Source organism: Lissotriton vulgaris, chromosome 5 (assembly GCF_964263255.1).
Source record: "Lissotriton vulgaris chromosome 5, aLisVul1.2, whole genome shotgun sequence".
NCBI classification, from domain to species: Eukaryota; Metazoa; Chordata; class Amphibia; order Caudata; family Salamandridae; genus Lissotriton; species Lissotriton vulgaris.
Window position 1 is genome coordinate 931,528,767 of NC_141693.1, and position 25,238 is coordinate 931,554,004.

Below are 25,238 nucleotides of genomic sequence, written 5' to 3' on the forward strand. Positions count from 1 at the left end.
AATTGCTTGTTGTTGGATTCACACCTTATACACATTGTGACTCACTTCCCCCTACAGTGAGAAGAAACTCATAACTAAAAAAAATTGTAAATTGATACTTGTATAGCGCACTACTCAACCGCAAGGGTCTCAAGGCGCTTGTACGAATACCGCTGTGGAACCCATCCTGGCTTTCCCTGTGAGGCGTCCAGGTGGAGGCCAGGCATCCTTAGCGTTGTGGGGGCCGTTGTGGAGATTAGGCAAGCTATTGCCCAAAGTTGCAGAGTGGGACTCCATGAATGGAATAGGCACCGAGGTGAGAATTATCAGGTCCGTGGAATTTTGAGCCCAAGACCCATCGAGGCGGGGAATTGAACCCTGGTCCCGGGCTAGACTTCTGCATCAGGGTCTGCCGCTCTAATCATTGAGCCACACTTCTCACACTTTGGTTACATATGGTCCCCACAGAATGACAAGGTAAAATGCTCTGGGTTGTACAAAACAAAACCACTCATAAAAAACACGAGCATGTAACGTTTTGCTAAGTTTGTTTAATAAAGCTGTTTTAAGGAAAGATGTAGGGTGTGATGAATAAACAGTAGCTTTTCTGAATGGCTGGGATACATAATACTGACATAATCAGGTGACAAGATACCTTTTCCAAAGATTAGTGAGACAGATAAACATGCACCTTCTCATAACACAGATCGCCCTCCCGCCATTGACATCTCAGTGTACATACCATCACAAGCAGAAAAACACTGTAATGTAGCGAAAATGCTTTAAATAACCTCAGTGAACTGAAAACCGGTCTTTAGAAGACGACTGTTCACATTGTTCTGGTCACTCGAAAACCCTGAAAATAGTCAATACTTCTATCTTACAATTTTCTTTTATGAAGGTAGCTTTTAAAATCAAGTTTTGACATGCATCAAATGTGAAACGTTTGGACACTTCTTTTTCAAAAGAACTGTGTTGTTGAGAAGATGTTCAGAGGTTGTCCTTTTGGTGTCAGAGTAGGTGAAATGTCTCCAGTAAATGCAGTGAACCGGTACTCCAGAGGTGCTTCTTCTTTCAACTGTAGGAGCTCATTTTGCAACTTTTCGGCCTATCAAAAAACCACAAATTTAAAGAATTCAAAAATAGATATGGGAATTAATCAATATTTATCCACAAATTAAATAAGCACAGAAACTTGTTAATATAATTCGGAGCATTTTCGGGCCATCCCGGACATTAACAGAACGAACATTACGTTTTAACTGTGCAGTTAATATCTTAATTGATACGATAACTATGTATAATGTACATAACATTTCAACCTGCACCAACCGAGCATTGCGCTTCCGCCAAGATGAAAAAGCTGTAGTTACAAAATGATTTTAGAATGAAATGTCAAATGCTGCCACAAAAGGCTGCTTCCGAACGCCATATTGAGAATGCACGTCACACTAAGGAGGACAGCTCCTGACAAGTTTAACACATAAAAGAAAGTTTTACGAATAATAGAAGAAAGAGAAAATTACGAACCAATGAATACTTAAGATAGAACATTTTGGAAGAAATCTTTCTAAATCAATAAATATTTGGGCCCTCCCGATACAAGCACTGGCAAAGCCAATAAGGTTCGCCTATCCAAGGTATATTGGCTTTGGTAATGGTTTTTAAGACACGTTGCACGTGGTGGGTGGGTGTGAGGTTGGCATAAAACAGGAGGGCAGATTACAACAGCAGACAGCAGGAGGAGGAGCATAGTGTGGGGGGAACTAGCAATGGACAGCCATAAAAGGCACAGGGGTTAAACAAACAACGGATGGAGGGAGAAGGGCAGGGGGCAACAAATAGTGTGCTGCAAGGGAGGAGGGAGGAATAATGTCAGGGGGTGGGAAGAACACACAGTACCAAGCACTCTTAGAACGTGCACCGCCAATAGTAAAAAAAAAGTGCTTGGAGCAACGCACGGCCAGTGGAAGGACACGGGCTGCAAATAGGAAGCTGTGCTAGGTCCAGGCTTCACTGCAGGGACAGAAGCTCCGGGAAGCATGCCGGAGGAAGTGAGGAACCAGCAGGTAGTAGTAGGAGCCGCGACCAGCAAGACAAGTAGCGAGGAAACAGGAGTGATGTAGAAGTCAACCAATGGTAAATATTGGTAAGTAATGGGCGTGCTCTAAGTCTGTTTTTAAGCTTTTTCCCCCTAAACAATAGCTTTTGCTGACAACGCATACGTGCTGAAGGCACAACCAAAAAAGGATGATTTTTTATAGTGTGCTATACTAGATTCAGTTCACTCATTTGGTATGAATCTTGAGATAGGGAGAGACTCTAACCCCAAGTTTCAAATTCTGTAACTACATGTATGGATCCCATACTCTAGCACACTGGTTGATTTAGCCTTAACATGGCTGAAAAATTGGCAATACCATTTCCACAAAACAGCTCAGTGCAACACTAGATCTTAAACTGATTCTCAGAACTTAGTCTAGCTTTCGAAACAGGGTTGTGAGGTTAAATTTAAGCATTAAAAGAACAAAAACGTCAAACTTTTTTCAAAGGTAAATAAAAAATAAACAGCTGATAAAAAACGAGCACATTATTGACATATAATTGTAGACGCAGTATAGCAGATACAACAAAGCATTAGCATTGTACATTGTTACAAGTTTCTATCAGGTATGGCAAAGCCTTCTTTATCAAGGAGAAACATCTCTTTCAGTCGACAGAGTTATTATTCCCTAGAGAGAGTTCTATGCTATCCTCAGGCTCAATAAACCTCAATACTATTTGTCCCCAGTCTCGAAGGTCCTCCTCTAATTTAGCAACTGTGTGGACAAATGACATATGCTTTGCTTGCCAGCACACACTGACATCATTTCCCCATCTCTCAACCAAAAGGCCAATTTGTTACAGCCAGTGTTGTGATGCACTTATTTGCTAGAGCCGAAGACTGCGCTGTAAATTTGGAGCACAAGTTTTTGGGGTGCATCCAAAGGACGAACTGTTTCAATGAACATTCAATCAAGTTTCCCATAACCAGCAGTAACATAATGAACACAGAAATCCAAAATCCAGCAACAATTGACATCTCAACAACATGCGGCCAATCAACTAAAAAAAGGCATATGTTAGTATATGGACTATTTCCTCAGGTCCTCAAATTCCCTGGTGAATTGGTCCACATATGCATTACATCAGCTCTATCCAAGTTATACCTAGGGAAAGTATCTGATCTGGGTGGATACATTGTAATTATGACAATCAGTGTGAAGTACACCCAATGTAGGTATTTCAATTGAGTCAGCTGTCTACGTCAGTCTAAGTATTTCCTTTCAATACACTTAAAGCACGAACGTGGATGAGTAGCAATTTTGAAAATTTTTAATTTTATATTTTGAAGTTAATGGGAATGGGGAGTACTGAGGTTACTTTGCAAAATCAACTAGAACATGACTGTGCTGAGCTCCTCTAAGTTTTGTCTATAGGTGCTGCAATTGAGCAACTAGATAACAATATTCTAAATTTGGCAGGGACAAATAGCCCTGGTCATATGGTCATTTTAATGTCTCCAAAAGGACTCTAAGTCTTTTGCCCGCCCATATCAGAGCAGAGTAGTTGAATCCACCTTTAAAAATGCACCTTTGTATTCGACCAAAAACTGCATGGAATACATAACAATAGTTGTCACTCTTTAAGAACCTTGCCCATATTGATATTTATCACGTCACTAGCCACGTGAGCAATTTATTTTCCAAGATATTTTAAATTGTTTAACTGCCAGTTCAACTCAACGTCTGTTTTATATTGCATTTCAGCATTTATATAGCACTTCATACCCCATTGTGCTGTGCCAAATAACCTTTTTGAAAGGATAGCACACTACACACTGAGGGAGTGCATGGTTGGCAATGTGTTGTATTTGTTTTTGTGATCCAAAATGGGAGGTTTTTAGTTGTAATGATTGAGTGACCAGAGAGGTTTTCTCATCTTGTCTTGGGCCACAGCGTGTACCATTGTGGTGGAGGAGGTGTGAGAGTTGGGCATAAGTCAGATCTGTGCTTTTCCAACAGGTTCGCTATCGGTAGCAAAGAGGATGTGGTTCGGTTAACCTACACCAAATCAATCCAGAATATTCACCTTGTGTGGCACAGTCTCCTTGACTTTTTAAATATATTAATTTGGTGTATGCATTTATTAACACAATATTGAACCTTTACCTTCTGTGCCCTATTCCAACCTATCTTTATGGAACAAGGCAAGTTAGGGCTACCCAGGAAGAACATATAATAGAGGATATAACAGGCACCAATGCCCAGAATTGCTCACAAGTTCCCAACCATCAGGAATCGCCCTGCCCAGCTAACTCTTGCAGCGGGTGTTCCAAAGAACAACTCTATCCATCCAAGGAGTATGGAGTCAAAGCTAAACCTCCTCAATACTTAAAACAGATATTTCCAGCCGAAAGTGTTAAATGTCCCCTCTCTATCCAAGGCTGTAGCAGCAACTTCTTCTCTGAACAGTCCCAAAACGTTTTTGATATAAGTCACCCTCCTCACATTAATCATGGTGCTTCTGTGATGAATGGACCCAGGTTGAACTGTGTGAATCGGTTGAGAAAGCACCTTAAGGAGACGTGGGCAAACGCCTTTCAAATAAGTTTGCTATCAACGTTAAGCATTGATAAGGGCCTACAGTATTTTCAGTCTGTGTATTCTTTATCACGCTTTAACACTTGCGCTATTAGATCCTCTCTTATTGATTCTGGTAAGCATCCTTTTTGAAATGCTTCGATGCACACCCCAATAAGCTTTTCTATTAAGATACTCAATGGCACCTATTGAGACCAGGTGTTTTCCCCTAGTCTTTCCTTCAATGAAGGCTGTATATTCCTGTTTGTCTAGTAGAGAGTCCAATTCAGGTGTCTGCTCCATTGTCAAGGTGAAGCGGTCCATTTTCCTAAAATTTTCCTTATTGTGCTCGGGACCCTTCTATGAATACAAATGCTTGAGGTTCTAATCAGGAAACAACTTATTAATAGCCATATAGAACTGCATTCGGTCCAGGCTATCCACAAACTGTAAATTGTACTCCCAAGCATCTTCTTTTTTGTTTTAGCCAAGGCAGCAGCCCTGCCGATTACAATTATGCATTAATTTAAACATGTCTCGTTTTCTGGAGATGCTTTTGAAGGAGGCCAATGAACATGATCGTGCTCTATTTCTATTACAACTTAGCAAAGATGACCATTAAACTTAGGACCCCTCAATGTTAGGAAATCTGAATAACGTGGTATGAAGTTAATTTTTTTCACATCCAGGCCTACTTTTAGGAGTCACACATCACTCAATCTGGAATTATTCCCAGATCTGTTGTAGCCGGAAGAGGAGCATTTTGCAGAAAAAACTGTAGAGAAAGATGTCTGTCAGGTGTGAGCAGAAAATATGCATAATAACAAATGCTTCCTTGAAGACGCACGCGCTGCATCTTTCAAGATGGCCGCCTAAGCTTGGAGCTCTGCGCTGCATCGGGAAATGCTGCTCCAGCGGTTCCCAAGCCGCTTAACACCTTGAATGGGGAAATACTTGCAGAAGACCATCCCATGAACATGAGGCTGTCCTTCAAATTCTCTTTCCTGTTCCTGGCTGAAATGTTGAGGGACATCAGTAGCTGTCTTCTGGCAGCCATTTTCTATTCCTATTTGACTGAAGGAATGATTTTCAGCTTTGGATTTTTATTGAGGTGCTGCATCTCCCTACTTATCTCTATTGGCTGCTGGAATGTTTCTCAGTGGATTTTGGATTCCTCCTCTTATATTTTAAAGACTCACATCACTGGGCTATTTATTTTTATTAAGAGATTTTATTTGATTTCTATGCTCATGCTGGAATGAATGCCTTTATTTAATACATGGGCAGAAGTAAACATTTATTACATTCAAATAGAAGACTTACTGCTGGTAAACCTGTGTCAGTCTTTACCTCCCTAGAGGCCCCTATGGTTGATTTGCATAATCCTGTCAGTACGGCTCTATCAAACTCTTTCAGGTCAGCGTCTATGTCTGTTGCTCCATCAAAAATGCAATAACCCTCCTCTGCTAACAAAAGGCTTAAGCAGGACCCTCCTCCTCCACCAAAATCTGTTTCGCCTGTATCTTTGGACTCTGTTTTGGAGGAAATACGTGCTTGAGACCATTTGTTGAGGAAACCAATACACGTGTACAAGTTCTGGATCCTAAGTGGCTTTCACTCGATTTCAGGGTGTCCTTAGTAGAGCAACATGTCAATAATTCACAAGATGCCTCTGCAAGAATTGTATCTCTGGAGAAGATGTTCTGCTCTTAAGAAAGTCTGCTGAAGATCTTGAAAACAGAAACATAGGCAACAACCTTCGCTTGTATGGTCTTCCAGAGGGTGTTGAGGGAGATAACCCTGTGACCTTCTTCACCCCTCTTTTCTTCCGAAACGTTTGGACCTCCCTGCGTCAGTGACTTTGAAAATCCAGTGTGCCCATAGATTGGGACTCTGTCTCTCTTCTTCATCTGCTCCTTCAAAGCCCTGTGGAGTAATCCTCCTATTCTTGAAATTTACTGATTTTTTACAAGTTTGAAATGCAGCCAAATTTAAAAAACAATTAGTTTGGTCTAGAGCTAAATAGTTTTTGTTCCAAGATGTTTCCACAGTAACTGCTAAACGAAGAAGGAGTTCCTTGAGGTTCGACCAGCTTTGCATGCCTTGGATGCGTGCTACGGCTTACTTCATCCATACTTGTTTAAAATGAACTTTCAGAACCGCACCTCTACTTTTGAAGTCCCTGCGGACCATCAAAATTTCCCTCATTCACATTCCAGAGCTTCCATGGATACTGCTGGTCCTTTCACTATAGCTTGACTCTTATGTGACAGCCTTTGATAATTAAATAAGTTCATGATAATTTCAATCTATTTTTCATTTTTGTTACCTTTACCGATTATATTTTGATGGTTGTTTCTGAACTAAGCCGTCTCTATTTGCTTTTCTCTTTTCCTATCATCATTGCAGAACATCCGGATTCCTTACATATCCATCCCCTGTTCATTCTTGGCTTGCCGGTGGTGCGTCTCCCTCTGTCGGCTGTGCCGTCTTTACTGTCTGTCGCAGCCCTTGTTTTTGCTTGTTTCCCTTTGAAGGTACGCATCACAGTTGTCAGTTTATTTTTGACTTGTACTGTCTTCTCTTATTGTCTCAGTTATTCCCTTTCTTTCTTTTCTACTCTTCTTCTCTAACTCTTCTTTCAATAAACTTACTGTATTTTTTCTCCTATATGCTCTCTCTCACTATTTTATTCTTCTTTCTTCATTACTGTTGATCGTGTTGTTTTATATCTAGTTCGATTTCTCGATATTCAGTTATGTCTTGGAATGTGAAAGGTCTTATTAACCCTATAAAGAGGCAGAGAATATCATCCCATTTAGCCTCCTACAATCCTGACTTAGTTCTGTTGCAAGAAACCCATTTGACGGAGACAGAGGCTTTGAAGCTCCAATGGAATTGGGTTGGTTTAGTCTTAGTGTCTCCTAGGACCACTATGAAAAATGGCGTAACTATTTTATGTCATAAAAAGTTGAACTGTTCTGTTATTACTCATGTATGATGGCCTATGTGCTATAGTGTAATAGTGTTAACTTGTGAGTGCAGGCATCTCACAAAAAGTTATAGACTGGTCTCACACACCACCTGGTGTTATACTTCGTTATTGACCAGACCTCGCCCTCTCAAAACTTGGTTTGATAAAGGGCGGGCATGCTCCTGAAGACAGGGATGCACTTCTAAAGCTAAGTGGGGGCCCTTACAAAAAAAGAGTGAGGTTAAAAGGCCATTACAACTGTCATACTTATTTTAATGTACCTGGCATCTGTATGCCTGCCCTCTATCAAACCAAGTTTTTAGATGGCGAGGACTGGTCAATGATGAAGCATGACACCAGGTGGTGTGTGAGACCAGTCTTTCACTTTTTGTGAGATGCCTGCACTCACAAGTTAACACTATTTCACTATAGCACTTAGGCCATCATACTAGGAGCGTCTCTTTTGTGTTAAACATTGTAGTTTGGAGGCTGCCTACTCCTAGCACCCCGTGCTTCTAGTTCCCTTCCCCAGGTCTTCCCTGAGGTTTTGTGGTTAAACACGGTTATTTCTCAAGACATGGACTAGGAGGGTAGATGGTTATTAGTTAAGTTGCTCATTAACAATGTATCTTTAACAGTATTTAAAGTTTATAGACCGACTCAACCGGATTATTCTTTTTGGCCTAATGTTACAAAAAAGTATATTCAATATAAAGATGTTTTTATCCTAGGAGGTGATTGTAACCAGGTAATTGACCCTTTTATTGACTACCAATCCCAAATTCTTTTTGACTCTCACAAGGCTCATAATAAACAATTCGATAGTTAAATCTCTCAGTCATATCTTGTAGATGCCTGGAGGCTTTGTAACCCAGATACAGAATGTTTTCTTTTCCCTCCTTCACATGGTTCCCTGACCTGGTTTGATTATGTTTTTCCTTCTAAATCTTTGACTGAGCATCTTATTTCCTCCTCAATTGAACCTATTGTGATCTCTGACCATGCCCCAATTGTTGCTGATTTCGATGTGCTCCGTCTGCAACCCAAGTCTTCTAGATGGAAGATTTACAACTTTCTTTTACAGGATCCGTTCTTTTCTTCCTCTTTTACTTTTTTGCTGAATAATTTTTTTCTTTAAATGTGGATCTGGATGCATACCCTCCATTGATATGGGACCCATTTAAGGCTACTGCTCATGGCTTTATCATACACTTTGTGTCCAAAAAACAGAAACAATATCTTTTTTCAACATAAAATTCTTGTAGCTAACATTAAACGCCTAGAACATCAATTTTACACTTCAGGAGCTGGTTCATCAGAAGCTATATTTTAACAAAATAACTATGGATAAAGCCTCATCTATTCTCCTTGGTAATAGTGATTGTTACTATGGTGGACAAAATAAAGTTGCCCACATTTTGGCTAATTACCTCAAATCTTGGAAACAGGGTGTGTTGATAGACTCCATTCATTCTTTGGATGGAAAGCATCTTTTCAAAGATCAGGACATTTTAGATGAATTTATGCAATGCTATAAAACTTTATATACTCCAGAATCCCCTTCACCTGTCTCTTTTACTTAGTCACGTATCCCCTCCTTCTCATGTAGAGCCTGACTTTGTATCTTTAGAATCTGATTAATCGATTCTGGAGTTATCTAAATCCTTAAGTTTCCTTAAAAAGATAAAACTCTGGGCCCAGATGGGTTTACAATAGAATTTTATTTACACTTTTCAAATCTACTACTTCCGAACCTCTTACATCTTTTTCAATACTTTTATATTACTGGTAAGGCGGATGGCACCTTTTTAAAAAGCTACAATATGCCTAATTCATAAGGATGGTTGTGATCCTAAGTAATGTAAGAATTATCGCCCTATATCTATGGTAAATGTCGATGATAACAGTTTTCCCACATTATTTGCCCTACTTCTTGAACCTCTTTTGCCAAATCTATATGGCCTAGAGAAGTATGGTTTCATTAAAGGCAGATGAACTTCAGATAATTCCCGGTTACTATTTAATGTTTTAAACAAGGCTTCAACTCTTTCCTATTCTTTAGCTGCAGTTTCTATTGACACGGAGAAAGCTTTCGATACGTTAGATTGTCTCTTTTTATTTAAAGCTCTTTATTGGCATGATTTTGCTCCTAAATTTATTTCTCTTATCTCTTTGTTGTATACGATACCTAGAGCTACTGTCGTAGTTAATGGTCTTATCTCTCAGTTCTTTCAATTGCAACGTGGTGTACATCAAGGTTGCCTCCATCTCCTCTTTTATTTATCACTTGTACCCTTTATATCTCATATCCGCCAGAATACCTCTTTTCTGGATTTCTTTATGGTGATCAACATTTGAAGTTATCAGCCTATGCAGATATTTTACTTTTTATATCTCACCCTGAAACTTCTATTCCTCTTTTATTGCAAGAAATCGTGGAGATCTTCCCCAGTGTTAGGTTATAAAATTAATTCTGACAAGACAGAAATCCTTCCCATCACCAAATTGTATCTCAAGCAGCATTTTGATTCAACTAGTTTCTGATGGAATAGTTCTTGAATCAAATACTTAGGCTTCTGGTTTAATAATTCCATACTGGAATCAGTTAAAATCAATTTGAAGGAAGAGCTAGATGTATTTCTAAACTTATCTCTTCCTGGAACCCTCTTTTTATCTCATCCATATTTCGCCTATTTACTTTAAAGAATTGACTCCCTCCTCTCTAAGTGTCTATACCCAGAGAGGATCCGCTTCTCAAAATATTGGCGGGACTTCCCAAAGCATCCGTGATCTATAAACATCTTCACATCCCTAACTCTGACTGCCCTAAATCTAAATTGGAACTTACCTGGGAGACGGAATTTGGGTGTGTTTGGAGCATCGATCTGGAATAAGATTTTGGCTAGATCTTTGAAGATCTCTAGATCCACCTCCACCACTCTACCCATATTGTGTTACATAGCTGTCTCGAGCGCAACTACACCTTGACGGGGGCCGCGGAACGACAACCGGTTCCGATTGTGGACCAGAACCACAACTCCCATGAACCCTTGCGCCCTGCCGGTCCGCCCATAAAATACCTGGGCAGACCCGGAAGGATGTCGGAAATTCTTCCCATCAGACCCACTGTTGCTGCTGGTTTTAGACAGATTCTTGTCCAGAGGGATTTCAAGCCTTGAAGCCCTATTCTTTGTTCCCGGTTCCTCCCTATCTTTGAAGTGAGCGGCTGCTCTGGGGAGAGAGACTGGTAAGCGCGGCTGCGCTCGATCGGCATTGTCGGCCGTTATTCTCAGGTCTTCCGTTCGCAGAGCCCAGCGTCTGGAGCTAATGCAGAGAACGGTACTTGATTTGAAAAGGCACTATCAGCCGTTCATTCCACAGTGCCCTCCGTTGGTTGAGCTGACATTGTCGGCCGTCACTAAGCACAGTGTCCTCTGTTGGCGAACTCCAGGACTGGAGTTCATGCAGAGGATGGTATCGGCCTTTTTCTAGTATTCACGCAGGCGTGCTTTGCACGTGTATCTGATAACAGGAGCAGTATTGGAAGCAACGCTGCACTTGAGGTAACATTCAGTCCTGTAAGGTTTATCTTAACCTTAACAGGAAATTATCTATTTGGGTTCTTTTTCGTGCCACTCGTTCATTTCTTTTATGGTACTGTGATGAACCATTTGGATCCAGGCAATTTCTCACAGCTGTTATAGTGAGTCAGTGGTCCCTTGGGTGTATTGACACTTTGTTCTCAAAAGACTTTCCCATGAGGAGGATAGATATGTAATCGCAACATAATTCTGATTGGAACCCTGTCTATTGACTATTTGCTTCCTCAAATTAATAGTGTATCTATTGATGTCTTGTATTCCCTCTGCAGTTACATCCTCCTTTTATTGCCAGCACCCTGAGGGCTCAACTAAACAGACTGCTTGTTTTCTACAAAGCCTATTTTGTTATATTTTAAGGTATAAAGAGAGGGTATAGCATAGATGACTTGATATGGCAGAAGTGTTGTTACAGGTTATGTGATAACTGTGCTTTGTCATTCCAGTTCTCGCTCCACGCATTTCCCTTCCCTTCCTTCCCTCGCTTGATCCTTCTATTGACCTGTGCCATCATGGCAATCAGGCTTTGTTAGATCAACAGGTCTACCCTTTTTGGCATCAAACCGATCCTGAGGACTTGTGAAGGAACAGAATTTCGGACCCACAGAATATAGTCCTCCCGGTCGGGTTGTGTTAGGAATGGCTACTCTTGAGGATGTATTGGAGGCACCAGCCAACATACAGATTGAGTTGACTACATCTAGACAAGAAACAGCAGATTTGAGGGCCAGGTTGGATGGGTTACAAAGGAACCCCTTCAACATAGGAGCAGCAGCTGCAACGCCTAGTGCAGTGGTGGTGAAAATGCCGATCACCATTCCTCTGGCCACCCCTGAAAGGTATAATGGGGATTCCAGTGCTGTACAGGTATTCTTGACTGAAATCCTGCTACATTTTTCTTGTAAGCCGAAACCCTTCCCTACAAATCAGGCTAGGGTAGCATTCCTCATTTCTTAACTTGCAGGTGATGCAGCGCAGTGGGGCGTACCTTTGGTTAATTGGAACAACCCTCTCTTACATGATTGGAAAGCTTTCAGAGAGGGGTTTGTAAAGGTGTTCGATAGGAGAGCTGGTTCATACACGGCAGATAAAGAGTTGTTGGAGCTCCGCCAGGGAAGCAAGGACCTGCTGGTGTATTTAAATACCTTTCAACGCCTTGTGGCTGAAACTAAGTGACCTGAGTCAAAGCAAGCAGCCTTATTCCATCAAGGGTTAAGGGACAATCTTAAGGATGTTATTGCCCAGATAGATCCACAGCCTGCTACCTGTGAAGATCTGATTAATCTGGTCTTACTCCTTGATCACAGAATGAGCGAACGCAAAGGCGAACATAAAAGAAAGGAAAAATACACCCCTACCTATGGACACCCAGGGTCTTCTGAAACACAACACGCCTCAATATCTGAGCCCATGGATATAGGTTCCATAAGGGCTGCATTGACTTCTACTATAAAGGATTCATGATGCAAACTAGGACTCTGTTTATATTGTGGCAAGAAAGGTCTCTTTGTGCGTGAATGTCCCGTTAAACCAAGGACGAATCGGTTTTGTGCTTGCAAAATGATAACAGTAGCTGTAGACAAGGTTACGGAAAACTAGATGACTCCAAGAATAATGAAGGGGAATCTTGGAGTCCTGCGTATATCTCTTCTCTGTTAAGCCAAGACCCAGCAGGACAAAGTCACCTGTACATCAAGGTCAGGCTATTGATACAAAACAAATGGATTACTATGGATGCTATGGTTGATTCCGGAGCCACAGGCTTATTCATGGATTGGGAAGAGGCTAGGAAAGTAAGAGTTGGTTTGATTCCTAAGACCACACCAGAAGATGTATACGCAGTAAATGGGAGGAAACTGGTTACAGGGCCTATCAGATATCACATAGAAGACATCATAGTTCAATACCGTTCCACGCACCAGGAACTAATCACTTTCAATCTCATCCGGGCACCTCAATATGGGATCATTTTGGGGTTACCCTGGCTTCAGAAACACCACCCTGAAATCAATTGGGTCAACAAGACGGTGCTGATGAACTCTCCTTATTGCAGGGAACATTGCAGTCTGGCCCTAGAAAGTCCTGCCAGGGTATTGGCAGGTGGACTAAGGATAGCCACTGCCGCTGAAAAGGTGGCGCAATTGCCCCCAGTATATCGGAGGTATGAGGGGGTATTTGACAACATCCAGGCGGAGGTAGTCCCTCCCCACAGGCAGTATGACTGCCAAATTGACCTTGTACCAGGGGCTATAGTTCCTAGAGGGAAGCTGTATGCCTTGATGGAACCAGAAAATATCCATCTAAGAGAATACTTGAGCAAACTACTCGAAATCGGCTTTATCCGTCCATCCAAATCACCTGCCGCGTCTCTGCTTTTCTTTATACATAAAGCTAATGGTGAGCTCAGAGCTTGTGTGGACTTCAGGGCACTGAAGGCCATAACAGTGAAGAACAGATATCCCTTGCTGCTCATTAATGTCTTATTTTAACAAGTAAAGAGTGCCAGGATATACACGAAGCTTGATCTGAAAGGGGCATATCACTTGGTGCGTATGAGAAGCGGTGATGAGTGGAAGACGGCTTTCAAGACCAGATACGGTTTGTTTTAGTATTTGATGATGCCATTCTGGCTCTGTAATGCCCCTGCGGCATTCCAATTCTTTCTTAATGATGTGCTTCGTGAGATTTTGGACCACTACGTCGTAGTGTATATAGACAACATCCTAATATATTCCAAGACAGAAGAGGAGCACATACAGCAAGTAACATCTGTACTACGGATCCTCCAGGAAAACCAATTGTTCTGCAAATTGAGCAAGTGCGACTTTCAGGTGACCATGGTAGAATTCCTAGGGGTCATGCGAAGTCCTTCAGGCCAGGAGATGGCTGAGAGAAAGAACACTGCTGTCAAGGAGTGGCCTCCTCCCAAGAACGTCCGGGATGTGCAATGCTTTATCGGCTTTGCCAATTTCTACTGGCGCTTCATAGATCAGTTCTCCAAGCTTGTGGCTCCTATCACTCAATTATTGAAGAAAGCACAGAATTTTGCATGGACTTCAGAGTCCCAGACAGCCTTTGTTGCCTTAAAGGTAGGTTTTGTGACAGCACCGATTTTGTCTCAACCTGATCCTGAGAGACCCTACATTGTGGAAGCTGATGAGTCACAAGTGGCCTTGGGAGACATCCTGTCACAAAGACATCCCTCCACTGGACAGCTACATCCGGTGGCGTTTATGTCCAGAAAACATATCGAGGCTGAAAGAAACTACCATATTGCTGAAAAAGAGCTTCTAGCAATAAGGGACGCTTTCACGGAGTGGAGGCATTTCTTGATGGGAGCCAGACATGTGGTCACGGTGTATACCGACCACCACTGTTCCCAATAACCTGCGCGCCTGCGCTCGCGCGCATTGAAGGCACCCCAAGCGCGCAGTGCTTATTATTTAGCGCGCACCTTCAGTGAATGTTTGCGCCGTCGCTTTTAACATGCGAGCGGCGCGAAAACACGTAATTTTCTGATTGTGTTCACTTGCAACTGGCCCTTGCACTTGCTCTATTCCTTTCCTGCTAGTGCACCGCTGCGGGGCTGATTGAGGGCCTTTGAGGTAGTATTCATATTAATTACAGCGCACACGGGCTGAAATTAATATGAATACCACCTCAATGGCCCTCAATCAGCCCCGCAGCGGTGCACTGTTAAGAAAAGAAAAACTGAGTTTCAAACACGGCGTTCGCATTAGCACACGCGGTGTTTGACACTGATTTTCTTTTCTTAACAGTGCACAGATGCGGGGCTGATTGTGGGCCATTGAGGTAGTATTCATATTAATTGCAGCCCGTGTGCGCTGTAATTAATATGAATACAGACGCTGAAGAGAAAGGGAGGAGGGAGGCGCCTGTCAGACAGAGGCTGGAAAGGAAGAAGGCGACGGATCCGAGCAGGGGAAGAGAGGCCGGAGCGGGAGGTGCATAGCTGCCAAGGTTTAAGATTCCCATGTGTGACAGTTTCATAATATCAGTGCAATTATAAGTGACATTTCAAGGACTATGAGTGACAATTTCCTGTGAGGAAAATCAAGCAATGAAGACACGGGAAACATTAAAATATTTGAAATTACAACGGAGAGTGCATGAAGCCACTGAAGTTCACCAGTTATCGGTTCCAATGCACTAAGCACTCTGGATATTTATTTGAACTTTGTGAAAGCAGGTAAATTAGGGTCACCTTTGAATCTGAAGGATACCAATTGTGGAGATCTGCAGTTGAAGGCAAGTACCTTTCCTTTTTCCTCTCCAGTATCTTTCATAAATTCACATGATTGAAATAAGATTAACATAACCGTACTAAAGGCCAGGAGTTGATAATGAAGTTCACCTTACGTCAATATGGTCCAGCTCACCACTGATTCCACCAACAACTCTTTTCTGAATTACACGTTTTTTGCCATAGTGTTTTATGAAGGCATGTGTCCTGCACAATGACATTTTACACTTCTCTCTCACTAGGTGAGCAGTAGAGGCAGCGATACAGGTGGAGTGAGTGTTGCTTGTTGTTTAACTCTCACTCATGCTTGGCTGATCTTTGCCGCCTGAGCAAATATGGAAAATCGTCTTGCATCCTGGTCTGAACTCCTCTGATGCCTCTATTTTGTGCTGTATTGCGAGAACGAGACTTGGTTTCTACTTGAGAATATAGTACATTGTCAAATTTTCTGTCCACTTCGTCACATGCACATTTTTTACCTTCCTGAAGAAAAGCTTTTAGTGCAAATCTGAATGCTCAGAATTATAGCAAATTGATGTGTAATTTTTCTTCTGTTTCTGTCTAGAGACACTGATATGGATGCCTTTAAGGTGTGTTAGCCCTGTAGGGAGATGTCCTTTGTAAGAAATAGCTGTTACATTTCTGGCATTAGATTTTGTCCTGAAAATGTTCTCCCTCTTCCTACCCATTCTCAGGACTCTCTCATCTGATGCTTGACTGACGTCTTTCAACTCCCCATCCACTTATTGGCACTGCATCTTTGCTCTTAGATTTTCATAATTGCTCTTAGATTTTTCTCATCTGCAGGCAGCATTGAGAAAGCACAGGATGCACAGTGACAATGACTCTTGTGTTTGCCTTTGACTGTATATGTGCTGCCATGCACCTTAAATATGTGTCCTCTTTCCATGGGTTGAACAATATTGTCTTGCTTGGATAGGATTCTTGCACCAAGAAAGACAGCATCTGTGGATCAGTCAAGCACAGACTTCTTGATGTTGATGGCTAGTCGTGGACTTGATAATAATTGATTAGCTGCTTGTGGTCTTAACTTGGCTTTTGCAAAAGTGATTGTTCTGATCTGCTAGCCTTCTAGGTATGGATAAACTGTACATTATTAATACTGTAGAAAGGTTGCTACTGTGGACATACTCTTTGTGAAAATCTGAGGTGCTGGCTTCAGAACTCAATGGAACTGCTTTGATGGGAAATGGTGTCTTGTGTCCCTGAAACTCAGACTTTCTGTGACTCCTGTATCAGGATGTTGATGTATGCATCCAGTAAATCCAAGAAAGCTAAACAATGTTCCTCCTTCGTGAAAGGGAGAATTTTTTGGAGTGTGATCTTTCAAAACCTCGTTTATGGAGTTACTTGTTCAGATGCTGAAAATCTAGCACTGACTGACAATCTCTCTATATTTGTTTTAGGCTCCTGAAGGATCTTCAGTAACAACCTTAAGCTTTTTGAAAGATTAACACTTTATCAAAAGTTTAGTGACTTCTATGTTTGATTTCTTTAGGTGCTTGTGCCTTACCCTCCTTGATGGAACATTAGGAGGTTGAAAATAAGTGGAGCTTAATTGAGTGGAAATTTGCACACGTACAAGAAGTAATACTTTTAGAATGTCAGAGTTTTCTTTATGTGAAAGAAAGAGTATGCTGATATCTTGCAATAGCTGTGATGATGGGGCACGGAGGGCCTGCAACAATGTACCCATGCATCACCCCGAAGTTAATAAAATGCTCACTGCCCACATCCAAGTGCATTTAGACTTTATATGATTGCATAATATTGCTTGCTATTTCCTATCCTTATAAATGAGGCGTGGTATGTAAAGGGCTATACAAAAACACATTATTGTTCCTGCTATTATTATTAGCACATCAGAAGAGGTTGGGCATCAGAGAGAATGGTGGGACAGGTGACAATGAGACAGAAGCCAGGGCGGAGGCAGGCCGTTTAGGGAATAAGTACCAAAAAGAGAACCGAGGGTGGAAGGTGAAGGTGGGACGACGAGGAACTGCACCGTTGTCGGTAGTAGCTGAGCTCTGGTGGCATGGTGCCACCCCTCCCACAGTATGCCTCACAGCAGCTGGCAGGCCATAGATATCCACTAACACCAGCTCCTTGTGCTCGGACCAGTGACACTGTAACTCCTCTCTCTCTCGGCCTTCACTTCATGCGCCACCTACCGCCCTAGCCAACCAGCTGGGATTTCTCATCCCTGCTGCGGCGACAGCTGTTGTTTCAAAGGATCTAAGAAACGACAACCAATTGCCAATACTACAATTCATTCACAACAACGAATGGACCGAGAAGAACAGAAGTAAAACTAGTTCTTCAAATCATTGATTCATTTGTATTGATCTATTTATTTCAAAAGCAGAGTCACACTATATTAATTTGGCGACAACTTTACTTCATTTACAAAAGATTAGTATCAAATATACAGGAGAGAGAAAGGGGAGAAGAATCCTTCCTAGAAATCTTTACACTCACTTGTGGCTAACATTCAATCAAGCATTCACTCGTGGAACCTCATTCATACTCATATGTATACTTCTTACAAACTTCGTGAAAAAGATTGGAAAAAGAAAAAAAGGGAAGGGTGAAAAAAGGAAAGGAGCAAATCAAAAGATATCAATAACTGTGTTTGACACAACTGGTGTTAGTCAAGTGGTATACTTAAAGCATACTTGAAAAAGGAACAATTGCTAATTTATACAATAGGCCATTTAAATATATAAAAACAATTTCAAATTAGGTTTTTTAACATTTTCAACGATTGGCCTAACACAATGATGGTCATCGTGTTAGGCCAATCTTTTTCACGAAGTTTGTAAGAAGTATACTTATGAGTAGCTGCCTCGAAAGAAAACCAAAGTATGAACGCACTTCTAGATGACATAGCCTCATTCCATAACCATGGTTAACGTCACTCAGCAGATTTAAACAAGCATAAGCCTCTGTGTATCCAAATTGCAAATCTGCCTTAAGACCCTTAATGTGGCGCCGTGGGTGTGGAAAAGCACAGTATTTTCAGTTTTTTTAACAAAAGTTTGGAGGAATATTTGGCGCTGCACACACGCACGGTCTGGTTTCTGGCGCACATAGCCATGGCTGCCGCACACAGAGGAAAAAAATTAGAGGAAACATTGCCGACCACAGGAACCTTCAATTCATGACTGCTGCAAAGCATCTCACACTCTGTCAGCTCCAGTGGAAGCTTTTCTTTTAAGGGTTCCACTTTCTCATTACCTATCGATCAGGAGCGGAGAACAAGAATGCTGATGCGCTCACTCGCCAGTCCTCTATTAAAGACCCGGTTCTCTCACCGGTCAACGCCATTATCAACCCTGCCACAGTTTTGGGGGTGATTCAACCAGAGGCCTTTCTTCGAGGGGTTCAGAGGGGAGTACAGTCATTTACATAGAGAACCTGGCTACAGAGTCACAAGGAATGGTAATTGAGAGATGGGTTCCCGATGAATAGTCATCGTCTGTTGGTGCCTACAGCGCAACTTAGGAAACAGGCGTTCCGTTGGAGCCATGAATCTCCCAGTGCGGGCCATTTTGGAGTAGAAAGGACAACTGACCTGATCAACAGATAGTTCTGGTGGCCTTTCCTTCGGAAGGATGTGAAGGAGTGGGTTTTTGCTTGTGTTAAATGTGGCACGATGAAATCCGACCATCGTAAACCACAAGGGTTGTTACACCCTCTTCCTACCCCTTCCAGACCATGGGAGAACATCTCTTTGGATTTCATAGTCAGTTTGCCATTGGATCAGGGGCATACAACAATACTGGTAGTTGTGGACTATCTTACTAAGATGGGACATTTTACAGCCTGCAAACAGGTACCTACTGCCGATCACCTTGCACGGTTGTTGATGTTACACGTGGTTCGGTTGCATGGGTTACCCAACGTTATTGTGTCAGATCGGGGATCCCAGTTCACTGCCCAGTTTTGGAAGACATGGTGTTCTTCGCTGCATGTAACATCGGCCTTGTCTTCCAGTTTTCACCCGCAGACAGACGGTCAGACCGAACGTCTTAATCAAACATTGAAGCAGTATCTAAGATGTTATGTGGACTACAGTAAGGAAGGATGGGTGGATTTTCTTTGGCTGGCAGAAATTGCCTATAACAATGCTACACACGGTTCCACGAGGGAGTCTCCGTTTTATTGTACCTACGGCCATCATCGATGGTTCCTCCCTTTTCTTCATCCCATCAAGGATACGAACACACCCGAAGTGGCCAATAGGGTGGCACATATCAAGGACACTCTTAGAGAGACACAGGAACACCTGAAGAAGGCCAAGATTGCCTACAAAGACTCGGCGGACAAACGCAGGGGCCTGGCATTTGTACTTGGCAGGGGACTCTGTCTGGTTGCCCACTAGGAATGTGTGCTTCAGGAAAAACAATGCGTTTCATCCTAAGTATATCGGTCCATACCTGATCGAGAAATGCATCAGTCCTGTCAACATGCGTCTCAAACTGCCATTCGCATGTGCGCATTCATCCTGTGTTCCACATTTCCTTGCTTAAACCTTCTGGTTCCTCGATAAAGAAACTAACCCCGCCACTTTTGGTCAATGAGGAGCTGGAGTATGAAGTGAGTGGCATTCCAGACTCAAGGTGGCGAGGCCGCAAGTTGTGGTATCTGGTGGCCTGGAAAGGGTATGGTCCAGAGGAGAATTCCTGGGAACCCGCTTCAGGGGTGCACCAAGACTGGTGTCCTCTTTCCACTGCTAATATCCTTTGAAAGCTGGTCCATTGTTGCGCTCCCCTTAAGGGGGGATGTACTGTTACATAGCTGTCTTGAGCGCAACTACGCCTTGAAGGGGGCCGCGGAATGACAAACGGCTCCGATTGTGGCCCAGAACCACAACTCCCATCAACCCTTGCTCCTCGCCGCAGCGTGGCGGGTCCGCCCATAAAATACGTGGGCAGACCCAGAAGGATGTTGAAAATTCTTCCCATCAGACCCACCTTTGCTGCTGATTTTCTACAGATTCTTGTCCAGAGGGATTTCAAGCCTGGAAGCCTTATTCTTTGTTCCCTGTTCCTCCCTACCTTTGAAGGGAGCGGCTGCTCTGGGGAGAGAGACCCGTAAGCGCGGCTGCGCTCAATCTGCATTGTCAGCCGTTATTCTCAGGTCCTCCGTTGGCAGAGCCCAACATCTGGAGCTCATGCGGAGGACGGTATTTGATTTGAAAAGGCACTATCAACCTTCATTCCACCGTGTCCTCCGTTGGTTGAGCTGCCAATCTGGAGCTCGTGAGGAGGACGGTATTAATTCGAACGGCATTGTCGGCCGTCACTAAGCACAGTGAGGAAATATAATTTTTGGTCAAATAGTGTTCCCTAACGCGTACCCCACCGTCTCCATGTACTAGCTTGAAGTGCATGTAATTTCCCTCCTGTGCCAGCTATGAAGACGCAAATACATTTGCGTCCATCTTTAACATGTCCTCTTTCAGATCCGCCATGAACGGATTGAATATTCAGTTTCTAAATATGCTATGCCAACGTCTTTTTGTGGTATACTTTACACGTTTTTCAGCTCTGGCGAAGTAGGCCCTGATTCTGCCATCGAGCCTTTTTTTCCTGCCTTCTGACTCTGAGGGCCTCAGCCCAGGCTGCCTCTGTACCAGTGACCCCTGCCTTACTCCTTACGCGGCTCACGGCGCTTAACCCAGCCTTCTGCCTGCCAAGACTGTCTTCAACCTTCGATTTATCTGCTCCACTCCTCGAAAATACATTCCTGTCTCGTCGTTCAAGTAAACATCCTCCCAGCTGCAGGAGCAATGGGCCCGGCCTTTCTGTCTCCGTGCAAGTAATTCATAGACTCCGTTGCCATGGTAGGCCCATGCCCCCTCACCTCTCATGCAGACACGTAGACACGTAGACACAAGACGCTTATACACGCACTCACAACCAGTATAGAATAGCCTCCGTCCGAGAGACCTTTCCCTTCCAGATACTACAGTTCCTTAAACATAAGATATCAGATACGATTTGGGATTAGGTTGGTCTGACATCCCAGACTTATGTCTGCACTGTAGGGCTAAATGTCAAGTCCCCTTCACCCTCCAGTTACTCGTCAGTCACACGTCATACTGCTGCGCGCGCATCTCTGCCATGTATTCCTGCTGACATTGCATGATTCTCTTATGGATCCACCTACTTGTGACCTCATGATAAATGACGTTTTTAGTACACGCCTTTATGCACGCCTATTGCAACGCCTTTTCAGTTACGTATGAACATTTTATCTCTCTTCTCAGCTGTTACGCCTTCTGCATATGCCTTTACTGTAATGCATTGACTATATATATGAATAACTGTCAATAAAATGTTGTCTGTCAGTCCCTTCCCGAACCTATGTGGTGACGGAATGGTATGCCACCTTGGCTCGAGCCAAATACCCAATTCCTTTTTAAGGAATAAAACCCTTTTTGAGTAAACCTCAATATCACGGATTTTGCCTCTTATTTATCTGAGTTATTCTTATTGATTTTTCCGCATAAATTAAGCATGGGTAATTAGAATTTACCACAGAACTGGCGCCCGAATAGGGACCCCTCCCCCATCTCACGCGCCGGCGGTGCGTTGCAGGCCTGGCCCCCTGCCACAGCCGGACGGACAATTACACGTACCCGCAGGATTTCCTGTATCTCCCTCAGGCCAATGGAGGTGACTGAGGCTGCGATCGACACCCAGACGAGGCGGTGAGGAGTGCGGAGGATCCCGACCAGAGCCTAGCTGAGAGAGCAAGATCCGAGGTATACGGAGGCCCACCAGGTTCCGAAGTTCCGAAGTATCTGCGTCACGAGTCGAGTCCGAATCCAGTCCGAGTCCAGTCCAGTCCAGGGTTTCCGAGGCTTTCTGTTTCCGTGCTTCCCGGTGAGTACCGTTGCTAGGGTCGCATCTAGACGTGCGCATTAGTTTGTGCCGGTCGAGACGGGCTTGGGTACACAAGCCTGGTCTGCACTGTTTAGCAGTGTATCTGTACTGTTTAGCAGTATATCTAGTTTGCACTGTTTACGGTGTATCTGTACCGTTTAGCGGTACATCCAGATTCGCTCAGTTAGTAGGTTTTATTATAATTATATTGGTTCGTTTTTGAAATATTTTAATGTGTTTTAATGTGTCATTCAAATGTCGTGGTATGAGTGAATGTTCGATCTTCTTTATTGTGATTATTGTGTTCATGTTCAGTGTGTTCATATCTGAGTAGGAACCAAGTAGCCAGATTTCAGAATGCCGTTATTCTCCAAATTAAGACAAATAAAAACTAGAAAAGGGGTACTAGAAGAAGCCGTCCCCATTCCACCTAGGGACACTCCAGGGTACTTTATGTACCACAAGCATGGCCTAGATGCCGTTTTATTTCTCGACTTATGGGTGGATTACACTAAAGACCTAACAGAGAATCAGAGATGGCCCGCTGCTGGGACATGGGATGCAGACTGCATCATGAGAGTAGAAGAAGCGTTATGGAAAAAGAAAGCCAGACAGTCACAGAAAGATGCCATTGAACTATGGCGTAAAGAATCGCATAGGCGCACAGAAAAAGCACACAGACTAGAAGAGAAAAATAAGGAGGAGCCTGAAAAGACCCGAGAAAACGTATTAGTTGAGGAAGGTATCCGAGTAAAATTAGAACAAGTAGACAGACAGCGAAACACACTCATGAATGGCATGTACCCCCTTTTGACTGAGGGTTTGCCTAAGGCCACCCCGGAAGTCCCGAAAAACCTACCACCCCCACTGCTCCCGACTAAAAAGCACCAGAAAACAGCAAAGGACGTTTTCCTTTCTTCCTATCTAGACGATGTAGCTCCTGCATATGTTAATACCGTACCGCCACGCACACCTCCGCCTGGCGGTCAAGATGGTCAGCCCCTACCTCCCCGACAAGCTACTCCTCCTCCCGCTGTTCCTCCTGGCCTTCCAATCCTCCTTCCACCTCTTCCTGGACCTGCACCCCTTGATATGGCCCCAACTAACCCCTTCGGAGCCGGCGCCTCAGGTGGCGCGTCCGGAGGAGCGGTAGGTTTCCAGACCCCGCCACCCACCCATCGGATGACTTTTAGAGAACAAGCACAACAACGTACACCTAGAACAGGCGATATTACCATCTATGGAGATCGTCTCGCAGACTGTAGATATGATCCAGTACCTGGTAAAAAGAATGATGAAAGAATGTTGCTCGCATCAGTACGATTGCGACGAGTCACGAACTTTTTATTAACACTACCTGGAATGATAGATCATCTAGATCGAATATATCGGTTTGTCCAGACAGGAGTAGGGCCTGAAAGTATTAAGGAGGCCATGGCCTTCCAGAAAGTGGATACTAAAGCCAAGATATTACGGTTTCTTATAAACTGTTTCATAAGAGAAGTGGATAGGCCGGGTATGAACCCGGAAGACGTGAAAGCACTCCACAGGTGGGGCCAGAATATAGCAGATGGGCAGCACGATAAAGAGGCCTGTGTAGATAATATGTACCGAAGAATCAGAACTGCAATAAATAAAATGCATGAGAAAAGACAGCCACTACCGGAAGTAGATTCAGACAAACATGAATCCTCGGAGGAGGAGGAGGACGATCAAGCAGAGACACCAGAGCACACACAGTTACCAGCTAGAGAAATGATAGCTTATGTAGGTAAAGGAAGACCGTTCAATAATTCAATGCGCCCAGTGCGTCCAGAAAGTAAAAGGATTTTTCAGGAAGCCATGTGTAATCCGAGAACCCCCGAACACTTATTCCAGGCCACTGATAAAGTACTTCAAGAACGAATGGGGTACCATGTACTCGATTCTATGGACGAACAAGAATTAGCTAGGTCAGCCGTGCAATGGGCTGACAATTCTGAGAAATATGGTGATGATGCGTTAGCACACACGTTTTTGAACCTGACACCGAGTGAACAGCGTTTAGCTGGTATATACATGATACAACACCTGCTCTTATTGTATAGAAGCCAACATTCCGATCCAGGCCCTCTTCCTGATATATTAATAGAACTGCTAATGAACAGATGGAGTGGTCTAGGTACTGATCTAATTAAAGTAATTCTAGAACATCGTCACAAGTATAGTACCTTCTTATGTCCACAGATCAACCCAACACATGTCAGGGAAAGAAAAATGTATTACATGGACAGACAGAATCCGTTGCGAGAAGTGCACCCAGTACAGAACGCAGACAATACGCTTAGACGCGTGTTTGTGTACACACCCATAACTAAAATGGAATTATTGGAGATGAAGAAATTAGTACCTAGTCATGACAAAGATCCCGCAGGTTTTCACCGTGAAATAAAGGATATGTTATTAATGGGTGATTACACTTTTCCAGACCTTATGAAAATATTGAAAGTATTACTGCCTCCAGGTATATACGAGAAACTCAAAGAAAAAGAGTGGGAGGTGGGAGACACAAAGATTGATTGGGCTGCATTAGAAGATGAAGAAAATACTCGAGTTCCAGGCCTAGGGCTTGGAGACAAAGTCAAGGCGTTACCAGGGTTGTTAGTGCAAGTATTGCCACGTTTATTGAGTACGAAAAAGGAAGATTGGGGTGCAATCTCAGCCTGCAAACAGAAACCCGATGAAGACACTAGTGATTTCTACACCCGATTTGAGAAATGTTTTGGTATTAATAGTGGTCTGAAAGCAAGTAGCGAGTCATATCCACATCTTTTTGTAACGAAATTAGTCGAGAATTCCCTGCCCCAGGTTAAGAACAGAGTACTGAAAGTAGAAAGCACTTGGCAA

At 43.1% G+C, this 25,238-nt stretch overlaps 1 protein-coding gene across 1 annotated transcript in view; it reads right to left on the reverse strand.

The window, feature by feature from the left end:
* Nucleotides 1–511: 511 nt before the first annotated feature.
* LRRC27 (leucine rich repeat containing 27) overlaps nucleotides 512–25,238 on the reverse strand; it is a 715,038-nt gene continuing 690,311 nt past the window's right edge. Inside the window, exon 11 of the mRNA XM_086922538.1 lies at nucleotides 512–1,087. Within this exon, the coding sequence (XP_086778664.1) occupies nucleotides 941–1,087 (147 nt within the window). The 3' untranslated portion in view covers nucleotides 512–940. The remainder of the gene's footprint in view (nucleotides 1,088–25,238) is intronic.